Source organism: Nomia melanderi, chromosome 5 (genome assembly GCF_051020985.1).
Source record: "Nomia melanderi isolate GNS246 chromosome 5, iyNomMela1, whole genome shotgun sequence".
Classification (NCBI taxonomy): domain Eukaryota; kingdom Metazoa; phylum Arthropoda; class Insecta; order Hymenoptera; family Halictidae; genus Nomia; species Nomia melanderi.
In genome coordinates, this window is record NC_135003.1 from 1,817,123 (window position 1) to 1,829,357 (window position 12,235).

A 12,235-nucleotide genomic window follows, 5' to 3' on the forward strand; every position below is an offset into this window, starting at 1 on the left:
TTCTCTTGTTTTTCTGTTCGGTTAAATTTCATTGGTGGGACTAGAAATTGTAGAATTTAAGCGAGCATTACTGTATATAATTTTCTTTATTGTTAATAAACATAGTTATTTGTTAGTTTTTGTTATAATCTCATCTATATTATTCCATATCCACATATTTCTACTATACATATAACTATCCTGTGCCTTTTTAGCATGTTTTTCAATTTACCAGTAATAATTGTAGTAATTGTCAAATTGACCAAACTTGGTGAATAAATTATTTTAAATTCCATATTATTTTTTCTCTAAGCTTTGCCTTCATATATATATCAATTGTTTTCGCAGCGTGCGTTTGTAAAAGTTGCTCCAATGGACCAGCTGGATATCATTCATTGTTTAAAATCGATATGGTGTTACGATATCCCATCCTTTTCCCCGGAATAATCTCTCAATTAACCTTTGCGAACCATCGTGATGAATTTTTGTCATTCTGATCGTGTTCAAATTACCCATAAATATCTTACATTTTATACCTCAGATCCTTGTTTGAAAAAGCACCTCTAAGTGTAAGTACACGGTTGGAGAGCTTTTCACGGTTCATTGAAAAGGAAGTCTGTTTTATGGAGTTGGCCAAGCGCAGTTAACCCTTAACTGCTGAGGTGAATTTTAACGCACTTCAAACTCTTTTTCTCACACATTGAAGTTCTGTCGTTATTTTCTATAATTAAACATTCAAATTAATTTAATGTGCACATAAAACTAAGAAATTTCAGCTTGAAAATTTCATCAAAAATGATTATGGTATTCATTATTATTATATATCTGTTATATATTATCTCCCCCCCCCCCCCCCCTCTCATTATTCAGTATCATCAATGATGGTAATTTCTTCAAATCACTTCACTTATTTGTAAATGTCCTTAGCCTTTCCATATATTTTGCAACAGCATTAAATGTTCTTAGTTTTTTCAGATGTATACACAAGAACATTTGTCCAAAATGTGTAGTGTAAAGAGTAATCATATTTGAAAACATTGTTTCTTCATGTAGGACGAATAATAGCTAAAAATTCATACATACGCAATGTGTAGAAAACGACCATGTTACTTTACGTTTCCAGAATTTTTAGGACGTCAACATCCAAGTAAAATTTTTATCACGCGAGCTCTTACTAGACAGACTGTAGAGGATATAAAAAATTAATGATGATGGTTCCAAAGGAAGAACCTACTGTGAATACTCGTAGAAAGGAAACTTGTTTTGCGACTGTCTATGACTGAAAGTTGATGTTACGGTTTTGTTCATGCTAATCTATTCTAGTTGAAAAAAGAATAAATTCTAGGAAAACCATATTTCTCAAGGAAACAGTTTTCGAAGCAGGAACTTAAAATTTAGCATTATTAATTAATATTGTGAATAATAATCATAATTAACTACTAAGACTTACTACTACTCTAAATACCAGAAAATGTAGTGAGCATTATCACAATAGCATTATAATCGATACGATCGATATGAAGATCATAGTATCATATAAGTACAAAAATTCATTAATTCAAAGCATTTAATTTCTGTTACAAGCATAAGTATTAAATGCTCTAACTTGAAATATAGTAATATATTTATTTGCTGATTAATTCATATACGCAAGAATTGCCTGCTACTTTTTAAAGGCAGGTCGTTACTGCTTTCATTTATGTTACATACGGCTATTGCTAGTGAATAATACCTATTTCAATATATCCACTATCACCAGTCACACACTTTCACAGCCTGTTCTTCACTTCATGAACCGCGCAGGAAGCGTAATTATATTATAATAGACAGATATCCATAGTAATCACACCAATTGTCGCTTGTGTTGACACATGAATTATAATAATCTAATAGTTTCATTAACTGCCATTAATTAATGATAATAATAGACCTGGCGGCAATAATTGCGAAACTATTGTTAATTATGTTTATGTTGTTACTAAAATTATCAAAATAACTGTACACGTGCTTAATAGAAAATAGTATGAATCGATCTTCACTTAGAGATACACACATATTTTTCAGCTAAAATTGTAACTATATCTTTCAACACGCTATACATGGGATTTCATTCATTTTTCTGATTGTATAAGTTTTTTAATAATAAGTTTTATGAATTAAAATCATCACAATCTTTAGTCATAATGATATACGTTGTAATGTTGCAATATCTAAGGAAATTCATAGAAATAGCAACCAATTCCTTGTTCTTTCCTTCTTCAGTAGAGAAGCTTTGACCCCTTTAAATCGTCAATAAACGATTTACTGTGAATGCGAACGTTACATTGTTGGCGTACTTTCCTTAACATCTAAGGCGCATAATTCATTGGAAACTACGTTTTCAATTTTGCAAATGTTTCGGTTAGAATTATGTAGTTTGGCGTACAACCAGGTGCGTATAGAAACTCGTTCATTTGTAGAGGCGCTGTGTCGGCTGTGTGCACTTGTTCCATGCTTGTGTACGCGTGTGAATGCACACATTCTATGCATGTGTGATGACGATATCTAGTTAAACCGCCAGTTGATCGAGCTCTCGATGAAGTTCACAGGGAAAATCCGATTTCCCTCGACGATCAGCCGCGAGCTGAAAGCTATTTGTATGTTCCCTTGTAAAGAAGAAATACCGCCAATTAAGGGTTGAGTGGATTGTATCTTTGGTTCAACGACAGAACCGCATATAATAAAACAGGTAACAGATTTCGGATACTTAGACATAAGCAATTACTTTTCTTTTCCTTATATGTGTTACATATATATATTTTTAATTTTATATTTCTTGCGAAAGTAAACGTTTACTTGTACATATATCCTCATTGCAATAATAATATTATACAAAAATTTTTAAATATCAAGCATTTCATTATATATAAAATATTAAATTTTCAAGTATGTAAAAGTTTAGTGTGCGAATCATCAAATGTAAAACCTTATTTTGTGTTCTTTATCAATTAATCGAACTTATTACAGTAGTAATATTAAATATATTCTGAGTTAGTGTCCAATTCTGCAGTATGAAGACTGTCGCAGGTTATACGCGGTATGAAATGTTTTTTTCATAAGACACAATTTCAGTGTTATAAGTATTTTTAAAAAGTTTTGTCCCATTTTTTAAAGTAAAGTCGTTTTTGGTACATAACATTGCAGTCCCCTTACCCTGCTCCAGATTTTCACGAAGCTGACAAATATTGTAGAAATGCACACTTTAAACAACTTTTCCCTTTGGCAAAAGTTTTGCAACGTTATAGTGTCTTAGATAATCGTGACAAACTCTTGCTACTACCACGTTGAATTCTATATCCATGAGCGCATCTGCGAGAGAGCGTCAGGTATACATAGCTGCGTGTTCGTCCCTCGAGCTTCTCGGGTTTCACATGGATATATCTTCTTTTACAAAAGTTCGAACAATTATTCCGTACAATATACAGAAATGAGTTTCAATAACAATCACAATTCTTTTTTATTAGAAATCGTACACTCTTATGAAATTCATTTTACTTTAAAGTAGAGAAAATGATTTACAAAAATATTAAACACCTCTGTACTCCTACCCAGAAAAATCTAGTTCCGCTAACAAGGGAAGATTTCTTAAATTAGACCACTTAAGCAAATACTTCTATAAATCAAAAACATATTGATATTTTCAAGCAGAAAAGAATCTTATCACTATGGTCGATATGTATGTATAAAAGGACGGACTAAAACATTATGTGTCTGGTTACAAAAAAAATATCTTTAAAATAGCGTCAACAATCTAATATAGGAAACTGTCCACTTTTCTATCTTTTAGTTAAGAAATGTATAAAATGCATACTATAAGTATCTGTTATAAATAAAAATATATAGGATGTCATGTAAGTGGTAGTATAACTAAAATGGGACTGATTCTATATAAAAAAATAAGTCGAAAATATACAATAAAATCATTTCGCGAAGTTTTATTTTTGAGAAAATCGAATTTAGGTATTTACTATCCTACTGTCCTCACTATCCTACAGTAAGCCTTTCAAATTTTTGCCGATTACCCACAAGCTGAAAGTGCACAGGGGCAAGGGAAATCGATGTACACTCTACTTATTATAGTGTTTCATACATTAAAACAACAGAATGCGTTAGGAAGCGTTCATAGAAATTTAATTAGAAGAACAGGATTATGTATTCAACAGAATGAGCAATATTTTCAACAATATCGGTAATAATAAAGTTTATGGTTACTTTAACATCCTGTTTCATTGCGTATTTTGGACGCTCAAATGCAATAAATAATTTAGTGACGCTAGAAGTCTTTATCAACATAAACTTCAATCGAGACCACGATCTATAGTGAGATCCAATAACGAGACGAGTGAACGCGTACCCGGCGAATATTCAAAGTCGATTTTCTCACAAACAAAGCGTAGCATAAAAAATGTTATTACATATTCTCGACTTATTTTTTGACATAAAATCAGCCTCTGTTCGGTTGTACCATCAGTTACATGATACCGTGTGTGCAACAGCAATACTTACGTACTGTAGAAAAATAAAAAACAATTCTAATAATAGAAATTCTGATTCAACAGCATACAAAAGAAAGCTAAATAAAATGTTGTTTTGAATAGTAGGAGTATACTATATAAAAATAAAAATAACACGAATTATATGCGAGTTTTCGTAAGAAAACTACTGTAAGACATTGGGAAAGCGGAAGGGATGACACAGCGAGGCATCAAGAAAGGGTCAGGCCCGGGCTTCATCTTCCTTAGGCTTCCACCTTTGTACGCTGGAGGTGCCGAGGAAAATGCGGGATAGGTCCGGACAGAAAAGGGGCGTACTAGCTGCCATTTTGCGAAACGGTTCCACAGAAAATATAGATTGATTTAACACGACGATATCTTTTTCAGTCTTTCTTTCAGTTCTTACATTACAAGTGATCCCGTACTTTTAAGTTTTATACTTCCTGGTGATTTTATTTAAATCCACGACATTATTTTCGTATGCAACTATAGTCTTTCTTATTCTTTCTTTATCCCATTTTCTATAGCTTCCAGGTTTAAACAGTCTTTTCTTAAAGAAAATAAAGCCTCATTTAATTTGGATCGTTCCGATTTAAGAATCGTTAGGTGGTCCAATTTAGGAAACTAACCTACTTTCAATGTATAGGTGTAATAAACAAAAACTAATCAAAGTCGCAGGAAAATAATGTGACAGCATTAACACTAAATGTACTATTATAATAGTATACCGTATTCCTACCGTAACCAGTCAAATAACTGGTTATAAAATAAAAGTAAATAAACTAAACGATACATATTTCTGAAGAAAAACACAACAAAAGAAAGACAAAGATTGAAAAACTGATTAATCGGACGATGTAGGAACTGATATAAAGATAAATGAACGAAATGAAATGCAGAATGTTTAATCAAATTTTTAAACCTAGATAGGACTCATTTGACCGATCGCGGTACGTTTAGTAATGAAGATACGAGCTTTTTTACCATTCCACCCATCATAATTAATAATTTACTTCGTAATAAAAAGTTTTAATTTATCTAAACTATAAGTCAAATTATATTACCCAGCGCCGAAATAGAAACTGCGTTATATTAAAATTATAATTTATCGTATAGGGTTTTTTTCAATGCTTTTACTAAGCGACATATAAACTATAATTTCATCTTAGAAGATATATCGTCAAAATCAATTTATACAATCATTTGATACTATTATCAAAATGAAACTCACGTTTATATATCGTACGAAATAAAGCTAAAACTTACATTTATTCAGTGGGATTGATGGAACTTTTGTAGGGGAGAGTATGTAAAACTTGAGAATATCCAGGACTGATTAATACAAGTCGTCACCGAACTGACGGCTATACTTGTTGTTCTCTCACGGACACGTCCATGGATATAGAATTCAATGTAACGTTAGCAAAAGTTTTTCGCAATCATCTCGGGAAATTAAAGCCGACCATCGATAACATGTATAGGAAAAAGTTGTTCAAAACCGTGCTCTCAAGAACATATTCCAAATTCATCAAAATCGGTGAGGACATAGCATTTTGTTAGGTTTATCAAGAATTTTTCAATATGACTGAAACTACTGAACAAACTGTATTTTGTTTCAAATCAACAGAGATTTTTTGCGAGACGAAACAGACTTAGTGTGTGTGATTGTTGCGACTTACCGTATTCTAGAGTTGAAAATGTGTGAGGCAATGGACAGGACTCCTTTGAATCCGACCATTCAGACCCGCATTCCTTCTTCTTGCCTTCTTTCATGCAACGGATGATACTTGCACACGAATTGGAAGCTTAGTCCCGATATACATTGTCGGTCCACTCTCAGCCCACTCAAGCTCGGCTCAAAATGCTTTCCTTATATTTTATTTTCAGTGGACGAAGATAGAATGAGTGCAAACTGGGGACGAGTCGGGATTCACAGTATGACCACATATTTTATACACAACTGAAAATGTTGACAGTATTGTTTAACTAAAACAGAATATAATATATTTTCCATTCCGCTTACTTCATTTAGTTGATTTAATATAAAAGACCGACGTCTAATGTGTACGTACAGTTTGCCACAAATTATCCAATATCCATTTTTAGCAAACGAATATCGATTAGTCAAAGTAGCGAATGCAACGACTGCGTTCTGTTATAGTACAAAGTGACAGAATATGGCACAATTTGTTCATGGATGCGAATGAACGATTTGATTAATGAAGAATATCATTCACATTTTTCTGTACCACTTCGTCCTATGCTTTCATGTTTGATGACCCATCGTGTAACAGAAAAGGACACTGAATACCGCAGTCTTACTCTCCTATGTGAAATTCAACTCTCCGATAGTATTTTCAGTCTACTTACCTTCGTGATAGGTAGAATACGATATATATTTATATTCGATTAATCCGGAAATTATACATACATAGGGACTTCAAAACACCGCCGCACGTGTCAAATATAAACATGCAGTGAAGACAATTTCGATTGCAGTAATTGTGACCTTAAATGTAGTACCGACGCACCGTTGAAATTTTTCTGATTTAACTGAGTCCAAACACGACGTAAATTGAACTAGTTCTATCGACTTAATCTAATTAACGAAATTAAAGATTGATTTTCCCCAAATCGATAAAAGTAATCCGATTTACGTCGCTTTTGGACTGATTTTAATTAGAGGAATCTTAATAAACCACTGATTCAACATTTCAAAAAGTAAGACTGAAATGACTGAAACTGAAATTTTCATCATTGTTTATGTCGCGACGACGTTCATTTTCTGCTCCTATCTATTAAGATCACGTTACACTGAGCTCGAGACAGTGAGTAGTAGGAGAAGAATAGGGATGGTGCAGTCGAATTAAATAGAGCAAATTTCTATGAAATTTAAGCGAGCATCACTGTACGTATGTACCCCAATTTATCATATTGCCTTAACATATATACAAATTATTGAATCTAACGAATGCAGAAAGTTAATACGTAATTGACTCGAATTCAATATAATTCTATGAAAGGTTTTTCAAAAGAATATTTACTACTTATAAATATTTATCGTAGCTTTCATGTGTATCTTTAAAACGCTTAGATTTTTCATTTCTTTCTTTTGGAAGGACGTGATCCTTTGCAGTGGATGTTCCTGTGCATTGGATCTCTGCATAACAGCTATAGCACGGGAAGGCCAGAATATCCTGATACCACGACCTGGATTTTCGATCTATCGAACATTGGCAGAGGGTCTCGGGATCACCGTAAAATCGTACGATTTACGTGTAAGTATAAACGTATGCTATACGAAATTTACACCGAGAGTTCCGAAGCCTAGTTCTCACGAAAGTCTGATATCAAATTCCTCGAACGATGTATACTTGCACTAAATTACTTTCCTTCCTCTTTAGCATTACTAATGATACAAACATCTGTTAATATTTTATAAAATTGCTTTTTACAAAATTAAATATTACTTTGTGACATCTTTTTCCAAAATTAATATTAATTTGTATAGATGAATAGAAGTTAATTTTATGTTTAAATAAAAAAATTCTGCATAAATTGCTACTGTATTGTAACTCTTGGACGATTATGCAGGAATAAAGGGGTTGTCAGATATTGATAACAGACTAATAACGGTTTATAACGACAGTATTATAATTTATTCTTTAAAATTGGGTTTTCAATGGTAGAAGATGACAACTGCTTAAATAATTACTAATACTAATTCTTTATATATATAAATGTTATTTCGCATTTTTTTATATAACTTTTTGATGAAGTATTTTTCAGCTTATATTTATATAACATTTCTATCTTATTTTTACACGTAAAATGTATTGGTATTATTGTATGGAAAACAATTAAAGACATTCCATATACAAGGTGTTTCTAAATTATTGCGGACAAACGATAAGCCCGTACAACTCACTAAACTAAGTAAAAAAATCCCAGTACACATGGATTGAAAGCTGAATAGTAACCGAGATAACAGTAAGTTTAAAAAACATGTATAGGGACTGAATCAAGAACACTGAATTATCTCGAAAAATATCTGTGATACAGATAAGTATGTCAAATAAAAGTTACAGGGTATGAAATATTATATATCACACCAGGAAGTATTTGACCGTGACGTGACCTTGAAATGCCTTGCAAAGGTAACATCACAATTCTCAAGTAGTATTTATGAATCAATAACATATTTCTGAAACCTACATTCAGACGCATCCGAACCATAGAAATGAAAATTTTCGCGTAAGTCCTTATGAAGATATCAGCATCCAAAGTTACCGGTTCGTCAGTAGTGATGGTATACACTCAATGAACAGTCCATCGCGTCACTTGTACACAGAGGGGCAAGAGGATGATCGGTTGAGCAACCGTGTCGCCTCTGGTTCGACAGATTCAAAGTAGTGATTCAACTTTGAGATGTGTGGAGCGGGTGAAACGTCTATAAACTCTAGTAAGAACGCATGGGAAAGTAAAGGAAGGTAGCTAGTGCGATGACTGCGTCCTCAGCTATACATCCACGGCTCGATCGATAAACGATGTCGTTCACATTTTCAGACCGGAAACTTTTTGTGTAGGAAACAGGGACCCTGAATATTGCGTTCCTTTACTATCCCTTAACAGTCGCACTGTTCGTCTGATACTATCACTACCAGCGTAAAATTTCATTCCTATGGTTTTGAAACGTCTGAATATGGGTTTCAAAAATATGGAATAGAAAGATTCTACTTATGTCGTGACCTCTGCAGGACGTTTCAAAATCACGTCATAGTCAAATACCTCCCGCCATGAAATGCAGTATTTCATACCCTGTAACTTTTGTTTGACACATTTGCTCGTATCACAGATACTTTTCGAAATAATTCGGCTTTTTTTATTCGGTTCTCATACATGTTTTTCAAACAAAATCGATTTTTATCTCGAATACCTTTCAGCTTTCAACTCATATTTACTGGGTTCTTTTTACTCGCTTTAGTGAATTGCACACGTCCTATCATTTTGTGTGCAATAATTTAGGAACACCCTGTATATAGGAAAAATCAGCCGTGATGCAATATAGTGTATGACCTCAGTCATGTTTTTTAAAATAGATTATAATTGATAACCTATATAAGACTCACTGAAAATAGGAGTAAGACGTAAGAATGCTGCAGCAAAAAATTGGCTGAATATTTATAGTTTGTGTGAATAAATTCGTCCCTCCATTTACGCTGCACTTTTTTTACATGAGTCTCTTTTTTTATTATAACAGTTTATTATAACAGTATTTACGTGGTATTGTTTATACGCGATATAGATTTACGAGATCTTAATTTAGCCACACCCAGTAAAATTTATATTTGTTTTTTAAAATGTCATTATTATTAAATGTTTTGAAATAAATATGTGTTTTTAAAATTTATACCAGCTTTTCTTTCGAATGTTTTGTTTTCTTTTGTACAGAAAGACTATTTACGCAATTTCTATTCACATCAAATGAATTCACGTGAAACGGATACTCCTCGTAAATAGAGGAACTAACGTACAATATTAATAAAAAAACCAGAACAGGGAATCCTATATGAAACGTAAGATTCTGCTTAATTACAGTATATATTTTGCGCAATCAGTCAAAGTCAAGCATTAAAATAAACTAAGCATTACATATGCACATGGGTACATCTAGATGTATAATCGTGTAAAACACATGTCTTAGAAGCGATTGTAGAAAGCAGGAGAGGGCCCGTTACTTTTATCCCCGCTTACTCGTGCATAACAAAAATACCGATCGTTATAAATGCTACCGTTGGAAGACACTATAAACTCGCGGTGTCAAGAGCAGACTTGACCATTTTTAGAAATTATTTTTCTTCCTTTAGGTTAAAATCAGTCGTCAGTCGTATCGAAATTATCGATCAGGGAACACTTCCCGTACGCAAAGCTCCATCGGCCGAGCACAGAGTCCGTCGTTTACCAGACAAGGATCGACAACATTTCGACAATTTAACTATCAGCTTTAACAGTCGAGCATTTATTCTCGTTTCGGTAGTTGCGCAAAGTTTATTTCTCGGCAATCTTGTAAACACGAAATACCACGCCACTAGCTTTACCCGTGTGATCCGGGCACCCAATATTAGCTTGGTCGATACCATAAAACGAGAGCGCTTCGCGAATCGAACACGCGTCGACGTAACAATTCCTATGATAACAAAAATCAAATGCCACCGCGATTCTTACAGTGAAAAGATATCTCTCGTTTTCTCGCCGATTTAAAATCTGAGAGAGTGTGCAGTATTGCATAAAATATGCTGCCGACCAAACTGCAAAGAAACAGTCCTACGAAAGACGACGAACTTACTTAGAAAGTTGATCCTCCACTGTTGAAAAGGATTGCAAGTGTATTTTCCGCGCCTTACCAGAAGTATAACAACCTCTGCCAATATTTATCCTGCAGCTTTGCAATTCTTTGCGCGAAGCGAATGTTTCGACTTAAACCCAGCAAATTGTTAAACCGAAATAAGAATGAGGTCTCATTTCGTTTTCTCTTCTTCTTTGCTTCCCGCCCGGAGTATTAATGTCGTCCTTTCCTTGAGACACCGCGGACTATTTTACTTCAGAACAGTAATTAAAACCACAGTGTCGTAGCTTTCCTTGCCAACAAGAGAGTGAGTTGTAATTCACAGGTTGACACTGATTAGACTGTCCAACAAATTTAAACTTTTTTTATGTTGTCCCAGATTCAATGAACGATTGTTGTAGGTTCTTGTGCGTTGTATGTGTGTATGACTGCAGCTTTTTCCTGCTACCTATAGCTTCTGAGAAATTGAATTTTGAAGGAAATCAACTTCACACGTCAACAAATTATTCGCATGTGGAGGATAAATAAAAAATACGCCACCTCCAAGAATCAATTCAGCTCGGTCGATTAAATATTTTGGGTTGCTAGTTAGCAGTTGACCACTTATAGTAAAACCAAAAACACTAAATGTTATTACTTTAATATAGTTTATTCACAACGATTATGAAAAATTACAAGTAAAGGGACAAATATAAATGAAAAGAAGTTAATTCCATGTTGGAAATTGGAGACATACAACCAACGTCAACAAAATAAATTGTTAGTTTCTAGGATAAAAATTTAATTCAGGTAAAAGTGTTTCGGAGTTGAGTCGGTAGATGCTGCAGTATATCTATCGCGCCTTTATCAAAAGATTAGTACTTTTAAAAACCTTATTTCTTAAGTTTTTCTGAAAAATGGTCAATTACTGATACTAGGTCAATTACTAGTGCCTTTACCTTAGTACACCGCAACATGTTTGAAAAAACCTGCATATTACAAAATTTGTTTCGAACATTTTGCACAAGGAGAATAAAGAACAGGTTAGGTACAAACGCGGAAAAGCTATTATTTTAAAATCCCTTTAATAACGAATATAGGAAGTACCGTCACAGAACCTTTGTCGTCAACAATATTTATATTTGTAATTACCTCAGTAATTACCTTTCTATAATGAATAAGAATAATTAGTAAGTAACGATTTGTGGTTTTACTAAATTTATAACTATTTGTTTCAAATATTGTCGTCTGACCAGTGTAGTGTCAGGATTATTCGCAAAGAATATAACTTGTGAATTTATCCTTGCAATACCCAATCAGCGATAATGCGTGGCCGGATGTTAAAGTATTAAGAAAATGAAAAGAACATGCAGGTGTATCGATAGGATGAAATTTGTGA

General features: G+C 33.5%; 1 protein-coding gene across 1 annotated transcript in view; it reads left to right on the forward strand.

Moving 5' to 3' along the window:
• The window catches only part of Tat (Tyrosine aminotransferase), a 41,246-nt gene that overhangs the window by 15,414 nt on the left and 13,597 nt on the right, over positions 1-12,235 (forward strand). Inside the window, exon 4 of the mRNA XM_031971621.2 lies at positions 7,631-7,789. Within this exon, the coding sequence (XP_031827481.1) occupies positions 7,631-7,789 (159 nt within the window). The remainder of the gene's footprint in view (positions 1-7,630; positions 7,790-12,235) is intronic.